The sequence below is a fragment of the Melospiza melodia genome, chromosome 5 (assembly GCF_035770615.1).
Source record: "Melospiza melodia melodia isolate bMelMel2 chromosome 5, bMelMel2.pri, whole genome shotgun sequence".
Lineage (NCBI taxonomy): Eukaryota > Metazoa > Chordata > Aves > Passeriformes > Passerellidae > Melospiza > Melospiza melodia.
The window spans coordinates 69,749,886-69,771,906 of NC_086198.1; the positions used below are offsets into that span (position 1 = coordinate 69,749,886).

The 22,021-nt window shown below is 44.8% G+C and overlaps 1 protein-coding gene across 1 annotated transcript in view; it reads right to left on the minus strand.

Moving 5' to 3' along the window:
- PDGFRA (platelet derived growth factor receptor alpha) overlaps positions 1–22,021 on the minus strand; it is a 34,626-nt gene that overhangs the window by 12,318 nt on the left and 287 nt on the right. Inside the window, exons 2-13 of the mRNA XM_063157265.1 lie at positions 14,724–14,784; positions 13,016–13,330; positions 9,983–10,246; positions 9,168–9,298; positions 7,682–7,853; positions 7,390–7,579; positions 6,774–6,889; positions 6,175–6,301; positions 5,480–5,673; positions 4,928–5,022; positions 4,686–4,818; positions 534–638 (exon numbers count right to left, since the gene is read on the minus strand). Of these exons, the coding sequence (XP_063013335.1) occupies positions 534–638; positions 4,686–4,818; positions 4,928–5,022; positions 5,480–5,673; positions 6,175–6,301; positions 6,774–6,889; positions 7,390–7,579; positions 7,682–7,853; positions 9,168–9,298; positions 9,983–10,246; positions 13,016–13,330; positions 14,724–14,772 (1,891 nt within the window). The 5' untranslated portion in view covers positions 14,773–14,784. The remainder of the gene's footprint in view (positions 1–533; positions 639–4,685; positions 4,819–4,927; positions 5,023–5,479; positions 5,674–6,174; positions 6,302–6,773; positions 6,890–7,389; positions 7,580–7,681; positions 7,854–9,167; positions 9,299–9,982; positions 10,247–13,015; positions 13,331–14,723; positions 14,785–22,021) is intronic.

The window sequence follows — 22,021 nt, forward strand, 5'->3', positions numbered from 1 at the left end:
AGACTTGGAGAGGAACCCCAAATGATTAATAAGGGACTGTCTTGATGCAGCTCAGTAGCTGACTGAGTCTGTCTGTCCCTTTCCAGAGGTGTAGTGGATTGCCACATGGCACAGAAGCACTCTACAAGCTGCTCATTCAACACAAGCAAGCTCCCCATGGTTCCTTCAGAATCACTGCATCAGATTCTCAGTTCTCATGAAGCAGGAAATCTTCAGTGAACTTATACAAGACCTGCCTATTCCCCCTTGTTGTAGAGCCCTCATTTGTTCACAAGCATTCATGGTTACTTTATCTTTCTCAGTATTTGTTGAGTAATTGTAGCTGTTCAGCTAAACCTAAACTTTGGATGCTTTCAATAGCCTTCAGACGTGAAATGCCATCAAGCAATCTAACTTATAATTTTAAAATCCCACCATTTCACCATTCATTTTCAACTTCAGATATGATGAATTAATTTATAGCAAGCAAAGTTTGAATAACCCTCTGGGAACCTGCCCTGCCTGGCTTGGGAAATGGAACCATGACAACTTACGTTTCAGCATTTTCACAGCTACTTTCATCACCGGTTGGGAGCGACTCAATCCATATGCAGTCCCTTCAACCACTTTTCCAAATGCACCCGAACCAAGGATCCGACCTGAACACAAGGGAAAGCATTGTTCATTTCAGAAAGTAACAGCAATTCAGCTCCTTTCCTATCTCCATTCCTCTACAAGTTGATTCTTGTGTGGAAAGGGCACATTCCCTTAGCCAGACCACCAGTATTATTGCTATTATTGTTGTTTTCAAGCAGAAAAAGCTGATATGAAGTGCTATCATTAAGTGCAATTCTTAATAAGATGCCAGCAAACATCAAGAGCACACCTGTAAGCTCAGCTCATTCAAATTCATCCCTTCCTGTGCTCTGCCATCTTCACTTTATCCTCTTACAACATGGATTGTCCTAGGCTTAAGCTGACCTCTTTGCCTCAGTCAACACCTGATTAAAATACAGGCGTGTTCCTGACTTACAAATCTTAATTGGGTCCCTCAGCTGTAGTTTTGGTCTTTTATATAATGCTGGATACATCCAGCAGTAAAATGGACTAAAGCACATCAACAGCCCATTCAGACAGGCAGCATCATTTCAGATCTGCAAGAAGATGAAATACATGTTGATCACATATGAGGGGAAATTTCTCTGAAGTCTAATGTACAAGTGTGTTTCATCTGCTGGAATAAATTGTACTGCAAATTTCCAAGTGCTGTAATGAAACAGTTAATGTTTATAGACCCTTTACTCTTGCCACAAATCAATTTAGACAAAAAATTGGGATTAATATATCCTGTCTTCTAATATGGATACAGTCTCCAAAATAATTTTGTACAGATTGAGATTTTAGAGAAATATGAACTACACAAACATTCTCCAAAATGCTGTATTTCATAGCTCCTGCATTGAAAACCAAGTTCATCAAGGGAACACTTAGTGAACAAACCTGTGTATGAGGTCCAAATGCCAGAATATAATCACATGCCTGACAAGCTGTCACTTTGGTTTTATGTTAGTTTTTAACTTGAAGCACAGAAAGAATGAGGAGTAACTTTTGCTATGGAGATACACAGCATTTTGTCTTTGACGTTCGTTTGTGGTTTGAACTTGTCACCTTTTACACTTCTGAAGGTGTTATCTGGCATGCAATGCCATATGTTTCTGTTACCCTCCAGCTACTGCCCCACTTTTATTGTGCACATGCTTTCAAAAGAAAATTTCCAACCAAACAATACCTACATTATTAAAAAGCACAAGAAATGGTTAAAGAATGCTTAGCTAACACTGGCGAACCTCTCCAAGATTATGACAGCATAGTTTGTCATGCACACAGAAGCTATGTGATTTCTTTTCAAGATTCCTGTGCTCCAAAGGTTATCCTTCCCAATCAGGATGTGAGAAAGCTTCACACTAAATTTTAGACTAATTCAAACAACCTGAGTTTGAAATTTGGCCCCTGAAACTCTTCAGGCTGAAGGTCTGGGAGCCATATGGCAGGATGCAGCCCTTCAGAATGTGATGCCATCTGCTGATGCTCCTTGATCTTCTTGTCTTCACAAGCCAATTCCTCCCCAAAACCATATTGTCAGCTGAGCACGAGGCACACATCTCCCTCTCCATCACCTCTGCTGGGCTGGGGTGCATGTGGAGGCAGTGAGAGCACTTCCCGAATGGCAGGGAGCCACCACTGCTATTTCCCCTTTCCAACCCTCTCTGCAGATGTAGCTCAAGCCCCACGTCTTTTGCATTTGAAATTGGGAGCCAGGTGGGAGCTAACTGCCCAAGAACTGGAAGCATCTGTAATGCCATCATATTCTTGGTGAGTGCTTCGTTGAGGCTCAAAATTACAGTGAGAGTTTACTCTTCAGTATAAAGGCACGGCTGTGATCTGCTCACTGGGGGAGCAGTGCTGCTTCACCACCACAGAGGGACTGTGCAGACACAACAGCAGCTCAAGATTCCTCCAACTAGCAGAGGAACAGCAGCTAATTCAGCCTCTGTACCCATCCACAGAGCTTATCTGCTGTGCCTGCCAGAGAGGTGCTGCTTTTCTGCTCAGAGGATACAAGGGTGGGGTGTGTGAATCTGCTCCAGATGCAGCCATCTCAGCTGGATCTTTCTTTTTCTAAAATTGGCCTGGGATAATCAACCCACCCAAAATGAAACCATAAGTCTCTTGGGCTATATTAAAAGCCAAGCAAGTGTCAAGCATTATAATCTACACCCAGTTTCTAGACTCATTAAATTAGATACCACATCTCTGACTGTTGTGTGACCTGAATCTTAACTTGCCTTTTCAAATAGGCAAGGGTCAGATTCTGTGTCAGACCAGCATTTCATTTAATTAAGGTCACCAGGACAAATAAGTGTCTTGCTGCGAAGTGATGAGAGCAATTCTGCTGTCTCTGTCCAGCCACCCTGGTATCCTGAGCAGCAGCACTCTGACCCCACGCCTCAAGAGGAGCTGCTCTCAGCTCTGTCAGCCAGATGAGGAGGTCCAGGTCCTGCCGGGACCTCACCAGTTCTCAGCAGAGCCAGGAGAAGGCCATGGTGTTCAAATAGCTCATGGAATTACTGCATTGTTCCTTCTGGTACACATCTCCTGGACTTGCACTGGTTCAGGAGCCCTTTAAAGAGCAGTGCACTGCATATACAGTGGATCAGAGATTGCAAAGGGAAATTTGCAGTGTAACTCAAATTTATCAATTGAAGCTCCATCCAGCCAATGTTCAGAGATGGCCTTTAACACAGCACTGCACTCCAGGCACTACTGACTAGAAAAAACAAATAAATGCCAGCTGGCTTACACAGCTAGGATGGAAAATGCTCATCTTGGCAGAGCCAAAATGGGTTTGTGACCTGCTTCAGAGCCTCCCTGAACTAAAGGTGTAATTGCTTCGCTGTCATCTCCCACTTAGATAAGAGAAAACCCATACAAATCAGAATTGTCATCCCTAGAAACAAAAGAGGGTCCCCCCTCACCAGAAAGCATTTAATACCTCAAAAGTGCCAGCAGGTGAGAGTGTCTAGAAGAGCAGTCGTGCAACCCAGATTGACAGGAGGATATGGAGCACTGGGTGTTAAAGTTACTGACTATTCTGAATACACTTGTAAACAAGAAGGCTTTGAAGCAGGCTGTGCTCATGAGTCAGAGGGAGACAAAGTCACAGTGGTGGTCTTTAACAACTCAGATCTGACAAATCCTATTTAGGCATATAATTAAAGTCTGGGTTGTAATAAAATAATTCCATAAAACATTCACCCTCCTCTAGTCTTCAATTAGCAACATGAATTTAATTAAAGGATATTGTTCCTGAACTGGAAATTTTTCTCTTGCTTCTTTCAAGAATTAACTCTTTCTCTGTGATGGTGAAGAAATACACCAGGGGAGTATGTTTCTTGAAATATATCAAACAAAAGACACATTTCAACTTCTCCTGTGTTTTGCAATACAATTTGGTTCACAGATATCTCCAAGAGAGAGAAGCCTTGTATGTTTAAAGCACTATCTTGATAAAGCATTAAAATTTTCTATAGTCATTACACTTTCAATTGATATAAATGAGACGTTGGGCCAGCCTTGAGGAAATAATTACAACTGAATTGTGCATGAATTCCAATAAGGAATAGCAAAGCAAGAAAGTAGAAGGGGAAGGAAGAAGAAAGATGGACAGTAGCCACAAAAATATGCAGTTACTCAGCACTGATATGTGCATGGCATGGATTAATAATTTTTAAAATATTTTTAATAAAACTACATAACTAGTTGCAGATTTTCTTGGTCTCTGCACATAACTATATAAATGTCTTGCAAACAAAAAATAATTATGTCCTTCTTGTGGATGCCTTAGCAGAAATGAGGGTTGAAAAGGATGTTTAACACTGAGAGACTCCCCTAAGCCATGTAGGGGTGGATGCTGCACACAGGAAGAGAACAGGAACGCAGGCACAGGAGACACTAACACAGGGACCTCAGGGCTGATGCCACTGTAGAAGAGGATCAGGAAGGAGAATGGATGAGAACTGACAAACAGAGACTCTGGACTTGGTGGCCATAACTTCCATGGCAAATCCTGCAGACACCTCAGAAGGGTCACTGAATGTCTTTCTCCCCCAAAGAAGGGTGGGGCCAGCCCCTCACAGAAAACTTACCAAGCACTAACCCATCTCGAGGAAACTCCCATCTGGAGTCATAAGGCAGTTGCATTGGGTCCACATAAATGTACTCGTGGCCATCAGGGCTGATGGACTCAATGACTCTCCATCTGATCTCATACCTGGGCTTCTGCAGAGCACATTGAATGCAAAACCAAGCATTAGTCCTGGACCTGACTTTACAGCAGATCAAAACCCAGCAGAGCTCAGCACCCAAACTGAAATACTTCTCTACATACCTGTTTCCATATGATGACCAGGACAATCAGTGAAATTATCACAATCACCAACAGCACTAAGACAGCAGCAGCCACAGTTAGCTCTGATCTCAAGGCTGTGGAGTAAAAAGATAGACCACATTTTCTTCATGAGCCATGAGGGACATCACACACATAAGACACCCACCTCCCCTCTCATTGCAGTTCCTGTGTCCTGCAGAAGTGCCAGGAACAGTTCCTGAGGCTGGTGACTTTAAAGTTTTTCCATGCCCAGAGCTGCTCTGCCATTGTGTTCCAAAACCAAATGCAGATTGTCTAGAAGAATTTCCCATAGCCAATACTAATAAAATGATAAAATTAATTACGGAACCACATAATAAGCAAAAAGCAGATGCACCATAAAGACCTGTAAAAGGCATCATCTTCAGAAATACTGGGGTAAAAAAAAAAATCCACTTTAATGTATTATCTACAACAATTCATATTTTTAACCATTAGGACTGAACTGGGGGGGGGGTTAGAGCAAGGCCAAACTGGCTGTTGTAATTGCACAGAAGGACAAAGCAAACTCACTGGGAGCCACAAGCTTCAGCTCTCGAGTAACGGCACCAAGGTCATTCCTCGCCACACAGCGCACAGCCAGGGTTTCCTCCACCTTCTGGAAGGTCACCCGGCTTTCCACCATATTTTTCTCATCCAGGTGGGCTTCCATGTGTATATCAGAGATATTGTTAGTCAAAAGGGTCCATGAGGTGTCATTGTTGCACCTGCAGAGAAGAATAATGGAGGAAATGGGCGTTGGGTGTACGTATGGATGAATAAGAGTGAACAGAACAAGAATTACCTTTCCCTGCAAATTTCTTCTGACAACAATACATTTAAGGACCAGAAGGGTCTTCAGATTGCATCTCTGAAAAACCTGCACCTTTCTTCCTTCAAAATAAAAATACTCCCTAAATGGAGAGACAGCTACTTTTCAAAATCCTTACTCAAATCTGGACTGTGAAATCCTTGGAGTCAGCTTACTGAACATAAAGCTTTTATGAGAGAAAGCTGAACTGGTGCATTGCTTTGTGTCCTATAGGATGTAAAAAGAAGGGCACTGACAACATCTCTTGAAATACAAAACACATGCCTCTAAAAATAAATAAGAATTATCTGAAGCTTACTAGCTCTTGATGAGGAAAACATGGTACAGTAACTAATTATGTTAATATAATTGAGGATATAGGTCATATTTCAGGTAAGAAAACACCCACTCCTCTTACTTTTTAATGTCCTTGCAAACCAGCCATTCCACATTGGGAAGTGGGGTCCCCTCTGCCAAGCATCTCACAGTCTGCCCACCTGCAGAGCCATGGTGATCATCCACGAGGGCTGAGATCAGAGCTGGAACTGGGAAGGAGTCGGGAGTTTGTTAAAATATTTGTCAGTGATTACAAAAAATCAGCTTCAAATTTCAAAGCAGGACAGGTGTCCTTTGGCCAACACCTTAGCAAGAGCCACAGACACAGACTCAAGCAGGAGGTGCTTATCTCCTGTAGCACAGAGTGGATTCTAGGCTAGAGCAATGAGAAGGAAGTGCTGCAGTTGTGCCACGTCTTCATGTCATGTTAAATGAGCTATCATCCTACTGTCAGCTGGAATTACTTAGCTGGATGGATAAAGTTTCTTTTTGGCTCAAGGCCAGTGCAGAAGTGAAAGCCAGGATCAGACTAGAGGAGCTCCAGAGACTAACACACACTCCTCTACTCAGCCTGGTTCGTGCCTTTCATGGCTCCATATTCCAGGCAATGCAGTGTGCCAGTGGATCAAGTCTTTGCTGTGTGCCAGGAGTTCTGGTGGGCAAGGCTTTGGGGCTGCTTACCTTGTATCAGCAATGAGAAGGTGTATCTTTTAATCTCATCTTCATTCTCAGCAACCAAAGTATAGTATCCACTGTCTTCCTCCTTGGCCCGTATCAATTTTAAAACACTCTGAAACCTGCAGAAATGCAAGTTTTTGTTTGTATTTTTTAAGCAGGCATAAAAAAATCATTTTAGGGCAACATGTAATCTGGGTATGTTGCAATTATAACATAGTGACATTTAGCATTTCTAGCATGCCTTTAACTAAGTCATTACTCAAGTGGTAAATAACTATCAACATATAACTGAGAAAGAAGTGGCCTTAGTTACTTTCTGCAAGGACCTGACAAAGCCCTGATTTTACTGGAAACAGCCAGAAATTCTTGGTGTGGGACGTGCTAAAGGGAGTGATGAAGTTTCTTGCTCAAGAACCTTGAAGAGGTTGATGTTATGAAGGTAGTAAGAAGAAGTAAATTAGGCATTGCCCTTTAGAACAAAAAACAACTAAACTATTTTTAAATGCCACTGAGGAAGAAGCAACAAACTGTGGTGTAAAAAGTGAGCAGGAGTAGTGCCCAGTTTCCTGGGGAAGGAGCTCAAGTCAGCATGGCAAGGTAAGGGTCAGAAGGTTTTTACCTTGTTTCCTGGACTCTTCCTGAAGTAGTAACAATCTCTGTAAGATTTTCAATCAGAGTCACATTATCCTTCAACCAGTACATTTTTGGTGCTGGGTAAGCCTGCACATCAACAACAAAGTTTTTTACTTCATGCAGGTTGACAGCTTCCAGAGGTCTGAACTGAGGCTCCAGGTGAACAAAGCCTTTGTCTGCAAATGAAAAAGCCTTGTGTAAACAACACTATGCAACATTTTTCAAGAATGATGTTTTCCAATGTGTTGATAATTTTAGACACTGAAATCAGACCATACCATGAACTGTAATGGCTACTTTCTTATTTTCCTTAACCTCCTTGGTTGCATGCCGAGCAGTACATTCATAATCCCCTGTGTCTTTCACCGATGCCTCAGGAATGGTCAAGGTGTAAACCAGCTTCTGCGATGGCACTTTGATATCATCAAGCTTTATCAGACCTTTTTCTTTCTGTAGTTTGGAGAAGGAAAAAAAAACCTTGCTTAAGTAACTGAGTTGAAAGCACATCACCAAGGATCTTTGATATCCCTGAAGTGAGAGCAAACATCTAAATTCTGTGTGGCAAAAGACTTGTTTACTCAGACAAGGATGCCTCTTTCAGCCACAACAGAAAAACTGTGCCTGTGAAAATACACCCTTTTGTGTTTTGAAAAAACACAAAAACCAAAATACCTTTGAAAATTTGGGTAAGCAGCTTGACAGAGAAATTTACTCTTTATGCACTACCTTTTCCTCAGATGTAAAAGCCCCTTGAGTCCCCTTTGTTCAATGTCCATGAAGTAAGATCAATTTTTATCCCCTTCATCAGACAAACAATAACCAGTTAATAGATGCTATGTGCTGCCTACTCTCAAAATAAGAATTATTTATTGACAAGGAGGAAACTCCTGAGAGTAAAGGGATGGTGAAAATGACACAACATGTTATCATGAGGGGCTGGTACAAAAATATGCTGGGGCTAGTTTTGAAAGGTGGCATGTAGCAGAGACTATACTGATGTGTAAAATGGAAAACAAGACAAAACTTGTTCAAATAATTTTTCCTCTTGGGTTCTTAACTTACTTAAATAAAAAGTTGGATTTGGAGTAACAACTAAGTACACTTCAATTGCATCATTCCTTCAACAACCAGACTTTTTACACTGGATACTCTGAAATTGCCTGGGACTGGCCCTAGTCAAGTTCCACTGAATAAAAGTTTTCACTGCAAAAGGATGTTAAACCAGTTAAAAAAAAAATCAGGGTTCTACAAGATTTTCTTACTAGATGTTTCTCACTAGTAAATTCAGTGACTGTAAGAATTATTTCAGTTTACATCTGCATAATGAAGAGCACTTAAGATTATAGACTTGATTCTTCATTGTCCTTTATTATTCCCAAGAACCAGGATTTAAGAGAGCTGTTTTAGAGGCTCAGACCTTCAGCAGCTGAACTCTACTCAGATGCCCAACATACCTAGGTCTTTCAATTTTCACAAGATTCCTTTTTCTGGCAGCAGCACGAGACCTGAGAGACAGCATTATTTCCTCAGCCATACCTCACCTTCTTCTCATGCTTTGCTTAGTTACTAACAGAAAATTTACCTTTTGGGACTGACTTTCTTATATGGTAACCTAAAATTGAAAGAACTTACTTGGTTTTCTCTCCTCAGCAGCCCTCATTCAGATAAGAGAAGAATGTTTTACAATCTCACTTGCTTGCCAAATAAATAATTACAAATGTTGTGGGGAAAAAAAAAAAAAAAGAAAGAAAACGAGATATTTACCACTTTCCCTGGGTAATTCCACTGTAAATTAACCACCTCATTGTCAAAGACCACACAAGTCACTACGATGGTCTCGCCTGTTTTGTAGACAGTTTTAAGAGCTTCAATTTCAACAGGCAGCTGTGAAGTAGCTAAGAGAAGAGAGAGAGACATCTCATTTAATTTTTAAAAGAGTACAATTTTCACATGGTGCAGTTTGAGAGGAAGACTTCCCTTTCAATTCCTCTACTGAAGAATCACCTTGGAAATTCATTAAAAGTACTGCTGATCTATACTGATATAAACAATTTGTATTTAAAGCATGAACTGCAGTTCAATCCCACAAAGAAATGTTCCACAAATAAAATTTCAATTAGAGGTTCCTATCTCAAATCCCCCTGTAAAAAGGTATTGGGAATAAAAACAATGTCCCATTTTGCGAATTAGTGACTGTCTTTGAGGATTCCTTGACGGCCAGGAAAAACGTTTTCAAAATAATTAAATCAATATGATTTTCAGGCTACCCAGAGTTCTACAGTTCAAAGCCACTGGTAAACACCAGCCTTTTAAGTTGTGTTTCAGCAAATAGATTGAAAATATATGGACTACAAAACATTTTTCTTGCAATAATTTTGGGGAGAAGATAAAGACATGTTATTCTCATCAAAATTGTAAGTAAACTTGCAATTAAGTGTCAGTACTGCCAGAGGAGCAAGGAGCTCATCATTGCAGAAATATGAAATATCCTATATAACCCCATGATGCTGGTGCTCTTACAGTGTGAAGAAAGAACACAAGCACTTTTTATTTTTTAAAAAATGAATAGAAAGAAATACCTCTTATAATATAGATGAGGAACTCATCAGACTTGAACTCCACGCCTTTTACCATTGTTTTGCATGTGTATGAGCCCGCAGGAAAATTCCCTATGAAGCCTTGTTTGGTGTCATATAAAGCATGCACAGCCTTGTCTAAGCTGTTAACTAAAGTCACTTGGGCCTCTGGGTCACTTGTCCGACAAGGGATAACTGCAGGATCACCTTCTTCCACCAGGATGAACTGGTCTTCGGGTATAGAAGGAACAAAAGGCATGTCTGGGTCTGTAAAAAAACAAGAGGCAATCTTACACTGTCTTGTTTGCAGCAAGTCCATGTACAAGCATTGCATATCAATGACCACTTGTAAGTGAAACTTGCACAGTTCATTCTCCCTCTGTTTCAGATATTGCAGGTAAGGTTTGCTAATTTCATGTGGTATCTCATTTTAGCTACTTGATGTGATGTGTAATGAAACCTTTCTCCTAAGGACAAAACAGGAAAGGGCTTTGTGACAAAGTTCCTTTGTGACAATTCAGGATGCAAAACGAAAAAGACGAAAGATCCCCTCCCCAAAATGTTAAATGTTATTATCCACAACTCACATGACTTTAAGTTAGATTTTTTTCACCTTTTTTAATTAGTAGCTGTCTGCTAACCAATATATAAGCAGGGGGTAAAATAAAAATAAAATAAGATAAAATAAAATAAAAATTCCAAACACTTTCCAAGTAAAAAAAAAAACAAGTTGAAGTCAGTCTCATGTTGTTTATGTTGAACACCACTAAAGCCACATTTCATCTAAAATAGTTCAAGGTACTTATCTTCATGTATTTCTAACATGTCCAACATTACAGTTATGAGACATAGTTAATTATGGTCACAGCATGTGGTTTTCAAAATACAGTATTCAAGTAGGAAAAAAAGCAAACAAGGACCTGGTAGTTTTATTTCTTTTAAAGTCAACAAAACACATGCCAACTTTGCTATCCAGCCAATCCAAAGTCTGAGTTTAAAACATAATTGCATAACATTATGCATAAAAAGCATAGCCCTCAAATCGTCTCCATTTGGCCATTCAGAATAAACAAATAATCCCTGCTAGCCTGAAGCTTCTGTGCAAAGCTTTATAATAAAATTTATTAAATAGCAATCCAAATCCCTCCAACAATAGACATTCTGCTGCACTGGCAGGCTCTTTGTAGCAATATTCCAAACACAGCACTCCATCTCAAAAATGCTGCCAACTCCATGTATTCATTTTCCCACTGTAATTTAAAACAGAAACAAGATTCACCTAGTTTGGTTTTCTATGTGCTGTTAGTGAAAATAGGATATTGTGTGAAGTCCCAACGTAATCCTCCCTGGCTAAAGTGGGTTGCTGCCACCCATTGCCCTCCTAATTCATTGCAGGAAAAACAATTGTAACGACAAAGTTTATAGTGGAAACAGAGGAAACAGAGACATTCTCTGTAATTTGGAGAAAAGGATATGTTTCTGCCTTTATGACATCTTGATGGTTAGCAAGTGGAAAAAATTACAGGGTGTCTCTTCCTGCGAATCTGGTAGGCTGATGTCTAGAGGCTTTCGAAAACCAAACCAAAAAGTCCTCTTGAAGAAATCTTCCAGCTCCTGCCTTTATATTCCTCCACTTGTTGCATGACTGCTTAACATAAACAACATCTTCTGGCAATTTGGTTAGAGCTGCTTGGATATTGAGATATATGTGCCAAAGCTGGCAGTATACTCCTCTGCTGAAACATCTTGCTTCAAGAACGAAGGCAAACATATTACATTTGTTGTGGCAAATGGAAAGTCTTGGAAGAATCACTGTCCTTGAATCACACACTGTTGACAGCAAAAACTTAATGCCACTGCAAAATAGCCTTTAAACATGTCCTGTTATTGCCTCCTGGCTTTTTGCTCTTCCAGAATCTTCCTTGCCATTGCAGACGTCATTCCTTCAGAACACGCTGCAGTTTCGCAGGATGATTTGCAATCTCTTCTCCACTCTTTTGTTCCCTGTTCAATGTGTTTGCTGCAAATCCAGTGGCTTGATCTCTTCTGGCCCTGCAGTTGTGACCCTCACCCCCTGAAGCCCTGCCAGTGCTGAGGAAACATCCAGACAGGGCTTTACAGGAGCAGTCAGTCGTGTCTCAGCCTCTGGTGCCTATCTCAGCTATGACAATAAAGATTCTCATCCCAGAGAGATTGTGGAAAGCCTTTAAGCTGATTTCCAGTCAGAACAAGGGGGTGGGAGGGCAAAGCTGGAAATAGACACTTCCCAAAAGAAGGGATGCCATTTCTTCTGAGTCCAACAGTTTTCCACCACTAAAGAGGAACACAATGCAGGGCCTGGAAAGGCTGTGTTTGCCTTGAAAATTACAGGGCACTGCACAGTAGCACCATGTGTTTAATCTTGTGTCAGACTGGCCAGCAAGAACACTTCTTTCCCCTCCCTCTGACAGTCACCCCTAGGACATCTCCAATGCTTTACGCTTCCCAGGCCCTGTCCACCCATGAGCTTTTTCCAGTTCTCAGTTAAAGCCTAATTCAGGTTAAGAACAGGACATGGCCTTCCTCACCTGGCAGCAGCTTTAGTATGGTTTGGTCAGTACACACATTGGGTTTGTCAGTACACATCCCAAGATAGCCACCCAAGTGCCCCCTGAAAAGCCTGGAATTTCTGTTAATCCCCACCTGGCAGCCAGGCAAACCTGAAGGCTGGACATGCTCCCACAGATGAGCTGAGCTGGCCACCAAGCTCTGCCTTCCAGCCCCCGGGTGGTCAGAAGACCTCAGCTCTAAAGTTCTGAGTTCATCACTCTTCTCGAGAACCCAAACTCTTCTCAAAAAGTGAAAACCAACAGAAAGAAAGAAGAACATATCCATAGAATTACAGGGGCTGGCCTTGGTTTACACATGATTTAACCCTGCAGTTATTTCTCTTCCTCGGACAGTAAACTGCCACCAGCAATTTACACCTCTTCTGAACATCCCTGGCTCACCTCTCCCACCCCAAGCCCCCTGCACAGCTGTGGCATCCCCACTCACCAGGCACATAGATGTAGATGTCCTTGCCTTCCACCTCGCCGTCCTCCACCTGTGTGTGGTTGTAGTAGCAGACATACAGGCCCGTGTGCGCGGCCGAGGCGTTCCCCACCTCGAGCACTGTCACGAAGAGGCCGCTGTTGTTCTCTTCGTGTCTGAGGTCTATCCTGTGGCTCCCCTCGGTCACCGGGTACTGCCAGCTCACTTCGCTGTCTCCAGAGCATTTGAGTGTGAAATTGGAATAGAGCTGTACCACCATTTCATTCCTATTGGGAACAATATTTGGCAGAGGAAGCTGGCAAAATGTTAGGAATGGTCCTGCAAAAAGACACAAATAAACAGCACGTCAATACACAAAACAGCTTCAGCACAGGGATGTGAAAGGAAGGGGAGAGGGTCAGAGCAGCTTTCTTTCCTGACTGCATCAGACCTGCTGATGTCCCAGGAAATTTGCCCTTGTTAAAAGCCAAAGCTTTGCCCGAGGAATAGCAAATGGCTTTCCTTTGAAATGTTAAGTGTTTGCTTGCTGACTTCTGTTTGTTAAATCAAGAGGTGAAAGACAGACAGAGCTGAAGTTAGAGATAGCTCCCAATCCTCACCGCAGTTTGCCAGCCCTAAGCTGTACACAGCTCTACTGCAGACCAGTGAATTCCACACCCCGGCTGCTGGGTCACAGGCATTTCACACCCTCTTACAGCCCTGGTCACAAAACCAGCAGTCCTGTCAGCTTTCAAGCAAGCTCACAGCTGAAATTTGGAAACCACTTCCCAAGACTAAAACCTGCGTTTTACATCTGACATTGGTTTCTGCAAAGGGCTGGAGCAGGAGCTTGTACATCAGGCCTACCTCTAGCCAAAATGTACAGAAGGCTTGTAGCCAGATAAAACTGCAATTCACTGAACTAGATGTTGTAGATGGAACTGGTTTTCAGATGTAATCTCCAGTTACAGGCTCAGATTTGCAAGTCTAGGTAATTTGCAGGTGGGTTGGTGCAGGTCCAACTCTCAGAAGGAAAATTAGAGGATCCAAACCCTACAAAACGAGGAACTCATCAAGGAAATATGTTTGTGGTTCCAGTCTACAAAATGACCTGTACAATAAACAAGCACCTAGGCCCACTGAGTGGACTTGGCACTCTCTGCAATAAACCCGCACCAGGAATCCAGACTCTTTGAAATAATTTTCCACTCCTGCCCAGAGTTACCTTGCTCTAGGGGCCCTTTCTATATTTGGCACGCTGTGGCCCAGCCAGCCCTGCCATCCCTGCCATCCCCATGGCACAGCAAAGCCGGGATGCTGGGCGGGGAGGATGCAGGGAGCCCACCGAGGCAGAGCCAGCCCTGCCATCCCTGCCATCCCCATGGCACAGCAAAGCCGGGATGCTGGACGGGGAGGATGCAGGGAGCCCACCGAGGCAGAGCCAGCCCGGCCGGGATCCCTGGGCACGGCGGCAGGTGGGCAGAGCACTGTGCCGCACATTCCCGCTCGGTGGGAGGCTGTGGCAGCTCAGGAGGGACAGAGTGGCAGATAGGGGCCGGTGAAAGTACTTGTGTTCTCAGTAGGGCTTGTCATAGCCTGCCGGGGGGGAAAAGCAGAAAAAACCAGCTGGCAAGCATGTGGCATTTGTTATTGTGGGCAGAATGAAAGCAAGTTTAAGCATGGGTTTATGAAGAACTGGGATAGGGAAGCTTAGAGGATTGAGGAACATTACCTGTGAGAAAACATCCCAGGATCAGGAACGCCTGTGGGTAAGTACCCATAGCTGCCAACAGCTGAAACAGAAAGGAGAAGGCAGGAGTGAGACAATTAATGGACTGACAAGTGCATAAGGCTTAGCAGGACCCCTCTTCTGCAGCGCCCAAGTGCAGCTTCCCATCATTACACACAGTGCCACCAAGAGGAGTGGCCCAGGGACCCCAATTCACAGCCACAGCCCAGTGAGACCCATGCCACCTACTGCCACAAGATGTGTGTGGCCACAGACTGATCACAGCCAGATGAGACACCACGACTCCTTCTGCACACTGGCACTGTAAGGAACCAAGTCCTGGTGGGAGGTGCCAAATCCTCGTGTAAGGAACCAAGTCCTGGTGTAAGGTGCCAAGTCCTGGTGTGAGGTGCCAAGTCCTGGTGCATCCCCTCTCCAACAGCCTGCAGGCAGCTCTGCTCCCACTGTAGCCTCTGGGACTGAACCCACAGAAATGCCCCTGCACAGAGGCAGCACCCTCACAGGCATCAATGAAGATGCAACATATTCATGCAATACGTTCTGACCTTTCAGCTGCAAGCAGCTTTTATGGGAGAAAAAGTACATTTTTAAAGCCACTCTTATTACAAATAGTACAACCCTGAGTGATATTTTTGTTTTGCCATTGTACATGTGTGTATATATAGCTTACAGAATACAATGTAACACAATAGTGCTTATTGCTTATTTAGCAGGAATTCCCTTGATCGAGAGACACGCTATTTAAAACACATGCTGAAATTTTCTAATGAAATAAATCCATTACAGACTCTAGGCCAGCAGTGCCATTCATAGAGCATCTATTCTCCCCAACAGTGCAGAGAGTCATAGATCACATGCAATTATTTCAGCTTTCAAACATATAATCCTAAAGCATCTGTCTTATAGAGGCAACAATAGCAATCAGTATCTATGTAATTTTTGTCCCTTGTAATGACATTTCTACATAAAACCCTCTAGCAGCATGCTAGGTAATTTCTAAAGGAGAAGACCCTGCAATCCCTGCTCCCATTGAAACCAACAGATGCTTTGTTGGTGACTTTTAACAGCAACTGGATTTGGCCCAAATCCAAAAGAGATTAAATAAGCACAGAAGAGTCCCTAATTTGAAACATTGACCAAGGAGTAAAATAAAGGATGATGTGCCAAGACAGGGACTTTTTTTCAAAGGTTCTGGAGAGTTTCTATTCATCCTCTGGTATTCAGTTCCTGATGCTGAGATATGAAAGCACCTAGGTGCATCTACTTATTACAACTGTGGCAGTGCCATATGGGAACTAAATGCTTACAGCATGCCAAGGAATGTTTCTGATCTAGTCCTGCTTTTCTCCTGCAATGGGTGGAGCAGACAGCACCCCTTTGCAGAGCAGAAGAACTTTATAGTCAAACATAAAGGTCTCAAGAGAAGGATTAGAAGACTACCTTCCTCAAAAACGTGTGCAAACACCATCAGAAATCTAGCCAACAAAGCTCCAGCAGAGACAAGGCATCTTGCCTGCTTCTTCAATTAGCAATAATTGCCATGTGTTTATGTGTCTGTCTCCCACCAATAACAGACTCTTGCATATCAAATAGTTCCCTCACTTTCAGCCTCTTTACTCATTTTAATCACATTTATGCCCTGCACTTTTTTCTAATAAAGTAACCCTCTGTAACTCTTTACAGACTTACCATGGTCTGCTTTATTGATCTGACTCCTGAACTCCCAAGATCCACAAGACAATGTTATCCCACTTCTGCCAAGTTCCCTCCCTTTTCTGACTGAAAAGGCAACTCTCTCCCCCTCCTGTGTTGTTTTGTCAGACTATTCAGTGCAAGTGATGCAACAAAGGAGGAGAAAAAACAAAGCTAGTTCATCTCCTGCACACCAGAAGCTGTGCTGAGGGGGACTTGTTGCAGAGCTGTGTGTGTAAGTGAGGACTGAAACCCAACGATGGAAATGCAGGTGATGGCATTTCCAAAGTGCTGCTTTGAACTTGCTGTCTTGGCTGGGCTGACGCTGAAATCAATGAGTGTCTCAATGTAGCATTGCAGTTTAAAAACACAAGGACTTAACTAAACTTGCTTTCTCCATCTGGCTCTTCTTTCGCAACCCAGAGCTTTGATCTTTCCCCAATGACCCGTTAATCTCATCAAGACCCAGAGCAACACTTCTTCGCTGTGAAAGACCGGACAATGTACTAAGGATTCACATCATTCGTGTTCAAAACCTGTCTGAATTCAGTTACATCACGCATCTTACTTAAGAATGCACCAGCATACCCTCACACATCCACGCCGGGCTCGAGGTTTAACACAGGCACCATTTCACACTCATGTGCATGAGATTTTACTCATTCCTACAACACCAAGCAGGCACATCTATCCTGGGTTTCTATATTTACGTTTTTAGCTCCTTTACCTTCCTAATGGCAGACCAGTCGTCTTTGTCCCCAGCTATCCGAATCTCAGCCCTGGATAAATACCTCAGGTTCAGTTCCTAACACTGGCCTATCAATCCATAACTTGGTGAAGCCACTTGCTGAAGCCAGTAGGCTTATGCGAGTTGAAACCCAGTATTAGCATGACATATACAATGTGAGTTTGAGCAAACCTTGTTTTCTTGCATACTTAGGACATTGCTGGCTAAAATAGAAGTGTGGGTGTGTATAGTAAAAGCAAGGTAATGCACTGGCAGATTTGCCAAAGATTTTGAAAGGTTCTGACCGAAATCCTGGTATCTCCCTTGTGCACTTTTATGGTTTAAAAAAAAAAAAAAAAAAAAAAAAAAAAAAAAAAAAAAAAAAAAAAAAAAGTCAGAAAGGTAATTCTAAAGAGCTGTTATCAGTCAGTATTCAATTTTCCAAACACTAACTGCCAAGCACTGGCTTCCTATAAAGAAAGATTTCATTGACTGTGCCACAAAAGACAAAGTAAAATCAATGTTCAGAAACTCAACAGAAATTCACACTTAGAAAATTACGATATTCCTAGGCGAGTGCTCTACGTGACCTAAAGAGAAAGAGCGGAGGGGGACCGAGAAGAGCCAAGGGTAAATGCTATTTTCACACTGCTGTGAATCCACCGAAGACCCCTTCCAAGGCCGAGAGCCGCCCATCTGCCGAGATGCTGGGCTGGTTCCCGCTGAAGTTCGCAGCGGCGGCCGCAGGATGGCAATGTTGATCCGCACTAACCAGGCACAGCCCCTGCCTGCAAAGGGCTGCGCGGGCCTCCAACGGAGCCGCCTAAACTGGGTCTCCGGATCAACTCAAAATTCAAAATTCCTGCATTTTGAATTTCATGTGATTAAAGAAACGAAACGAAACAAAACCAACAAAACAAAAAATCCAACAACAACAACTAAAAACAAAAAACCCAACCAAAACCCCAAACAAACAAACAAAAAAAAAAAAACCAACAAAAAATCGAAATCCCAACAACACAGCTACCCTGGTCCCATTTTCTCTGTATTTACATAAGTGATAGGAGAGTATTTGGATTGTAAATCTTGGCACGTAATGATATGATTATCCTTGTTGTGAGAGGGCTGGGTAATTTCAGCAGTGATTTTGTCAGAGTGGCAGTCTGTCCTTCTGGGAAAGCTGATCTTTTCCCGGAAGAGCTAAGGCCAGCCCAAGAAAAGACATTTCTTTCTTGTGGTATATGTCACCAGCTGAATGTAAATGTTCAGACAGGACCTTCTGAAACATTTCTTGGTCCTCAGTTCCCAAAGTGCAAACTCAACTCTCCACAAGAGCAGCGCTGCCCTGCAGCGCTAACATGTGGGTCTGATGGTTTTGCTGGGGAAAGGCTCGAAGCTCTTCAATGAAAAAGACTAGCATAAATATTCTCCCAAAATGAGGCTTGCTCCATGGCCCTTAACAAATACTTGAATCCAGCATAGCCTGTACACAGAAAAACTATGCAGCAAGAAAAACCCAAGGAACAGCCATGCATCAATGGTAGCCCAGTGCTGGTCTCCTGCTGAGTACTTTGTGCCCTGCAGGACACAGTGAGGCTGCCTCCCAAGGAGCCTTCTAGTCAGTCCCAATTCTTCAGCCTAACCCTCCAGGACAGAGTCCATCAGAGTCTAGGAGCTAAGGGTGGTGGGGGAATTGCAAAGCCTAAATTTTCCCACTTGATCCAAGGAGAGTTTTCCAGACTGTCTCAGAAAACAGGAGGAAAAACAAACAAACAAACAAACAAACCAGCTAGCACTTCCAAGTAATATATCTTCCTATCTTCCTTAGGTTCTCAGAATCAAATCAAAAAACACCTCAGATCCCGACTCAAGTGCTGAGAAGCACTGTGCGGAAAAAAATATCCATCTCAGTTGACCACAAGAGCTAGGAAGCCTAGCTATTGCAAACTTTTCCCTTGGGCACCCACACAAAGCTTCGTAGGCTTGAAAGAGATGAGTCAAGCAGGAGAGCAAGGCATAAGGGAGAGAAAGGATCATTTGCTTTCTTGTTTGTTTTTCTTTAAATTACCAGCAATTCTCATCACCACCAGGAAAAATCACCTCTCAGAAGTCATTCCTTTGTCTTTATGTCTTCAAAGGTAAAAAAGGAAACATCTCCTATTAAAAATTTTAGAGTTCATGTACAAAAGTAGGTACGATTGTAGTCACGATGAAATGAAGAAGCAAGCAAGGCAAGGATTATATGAAGTTATAGATTTCAGCCTCCTTTTTAGACCAAAGGGTATAGCTGGAAATGATCTGTGAGGTCTGGGCTATGCAAGACTTTCTGTCTAGATATACTGTACTTCAATCCTAGCCCAATGCTGTAGTAGAGAAGTATTTTATTAAAATATTTGTTACTTCCTGCTTTCTTGAAACCTAATACCTATGTATTACCCTCAGAGCCACGAGCCACATGAAGATTTCCCATACATCAACAAACTAGTAACAGCAAAGATGTCCCCAGCACCCGACGGCAGCTGGACTAGCACACCTCCTGCCCCTCAGTGCCTGAAGAGCAGGACCGCAACAAGGGCTCTCATTTAAAAGCAGCAGCAGAGTGCCTGCAGGCTGAGAGAGCTGCTTTGCTCGTGGACTCCTAAATCCCAGTGTTTTGTGAGGTCTCATTTTTCTGCAAACTTTTTTCCCCCCAAGCTTTGAGGTTGGCTACACCGCTGTTTAGCTGCGGGCCGTTCTAAAACACTCATTGTTAACTAGAAGCTAAAACCAAAGTCCCTTGCTGGGAGATCTTTTCCTAGCAGAGTTAAAAGTCGGATCTCCACAGCTCAGATTTTGATAAGACGATGACACAGAGAACTTTGATGCCTGTCTCCTTGCTTTGATCCCGTGTCTTGTCCCACCTAAGGACACAGAGCTTAGTCAGCGGAGCTGGGGCTCCAGCTGGGCTCTACACCCGCCCTGGAGACGCCGAGAGCGCAACAAGCCATCCCGCTCTCCCCGGTGCGTCCCGTCGGGGGGACAGCGGCCTGCAGCCGGCCGGATTGGGGTGCGGATGGCGCTGGGACGTTCCGTTCGCACCCTCCGGCCCCCATCGGGCTGCAGGAGCCCGGCAGACCCTGCGGGCCCGCGGGGAGCCGGGCGCAGCCCCCGGGGAGCGGGACAGCGGCGCTGCCGCGGCTGCCCTCGGCCCGCCCACGGCCGGCGCTGCCCGACGGCCGCTGCACATCAAAGGCTGCCCGGGACACCGAGCAAACCTAGCGGAGACGGCAGCCCCCAGCCCCTCCACTGTTTGTCTGGGAAACAATGGGAAAGCCTTTGCCAAGCTGGAGAGACCACTTTTTTTTTTTTTTTTTTTTTCTTAATGCGGGGTGGCCGGGGAAAAGAAAAAGCGGGACAGGGGAGACGGACAGGAGCGGAGCCCAGACGTGTTTCCCTGCGGAGCTGGTGCTACGACCCGACGCTTCTCCTCCAGCCCTCTCCGTCGGGCGAAGCACGGAGCCCCGGGGCGCGGGGTCTGGAGAGGGGCGGGGGTCCCGGCGGGGGACAGAGGCTGTGTCCCCGGGAGCTGTGGGACCAAGAGGGAGCCACGCGCCCACAGCCCCGGGAACGGGCTCGTGGGTTCCCATCAGGGCGAGGCGATGCGCTGCCTTCTCCGGCCGTGCAGACTTGGGCCCCGCAGGAGCGCTAGGGAGCTCGAACACCGGCGAGAGACGCGCCGGGAATGCCGTCGAGGGGCGCTGGGAGCGTGCCCCCGGCACTGGTGGGGGCCAGGGCATCGCTCCCGCCTCCGGTCCGCAGCCGCCTCCCCGCCGGGGTGCGGACGGCCCCGGGGGCTGGCGGCTGTGCCCTGGGACTGCTGCTGCTGCCTTGCTAGATCTGCCGCTGCTGGCTCCAGAAAAAGCTGTCCAAGTCCTGTTCTCTGGAACGGTTCCTGAGCTATGGGATCCGCGTCCAAAAATGTTGAGCAATGCCGCGGACAGCCAAAAAGCCATTTCCTACTTGCTCCTAGGACTTTTCCAGGGGACTCCAGCCTGGCAGAGGCTGGCAGGTTTGCAACTCTGCGCTTGACAAAATCCAAAAGGTGGCCGCGAAGACTTTGCCCTTCCCGGGGTAGGAGGCAGTGGTGTCCAGCAGTCCGGCAGGGCATACGGCAGGGCTGGCATTCCCGTCGAGAGAGGGGCTGCAGGCTGGAAAGGCTCCAGGTACCAGCCCTGTCTAAATTCAGCATCTTCCCTTTCACTGAGACACTCAAATAAAAAGAAAAGACGGGGCGCGCAGGGATGGAGGTCGGGTCCCCTTTCGGGGGCTGTGTGCGTGCCTCCGCTCGGGATCTCGGGGCATTTTAGGCTACCGGGTCAGGGGGAGCGAGGTGAGAACGGGGATCTAAAGGAGGGAAGGTGGTTTAAAACAAAGGGTGGGGGAAGGGACGGGAGAGCAGCGGGGTGAAGGGAGAGAGGGGTGCGAGAAGAGACGGAGCCGCTTACTCGGTCGGTGCGCGTCCCCGCTCTCCCCCCCGGGGCGGGCGCTGCCGCTGCCCGCGGAGCCCCGGCGGGTCGCTCCCGCCCCCGCGGCAGGAATGCGGCGCGGTGGCCGCCGCCGTCCCAATGTGTTTGTCATTAGCGCTGCCCGCGCTGCTGCCGCCGCACCCCGACGGCCGCCGCTGCTCCCCCGCTCCCTCCGCGGGGTCACCAGCGCCCGCCGCCTGCACCCCGAGAGAGGAACCCCTCCGCTCGGCTCAGGACATCGGGGGAAAAGAAAAAAAAAAAAAAGAAAAGGGAAAAAAAAAGAAAAAAAATCAACATAAGAAAACCCCCAACAAATAAATAAAGAAAACCTGATAAAATAAACGAGGAAAAAACCG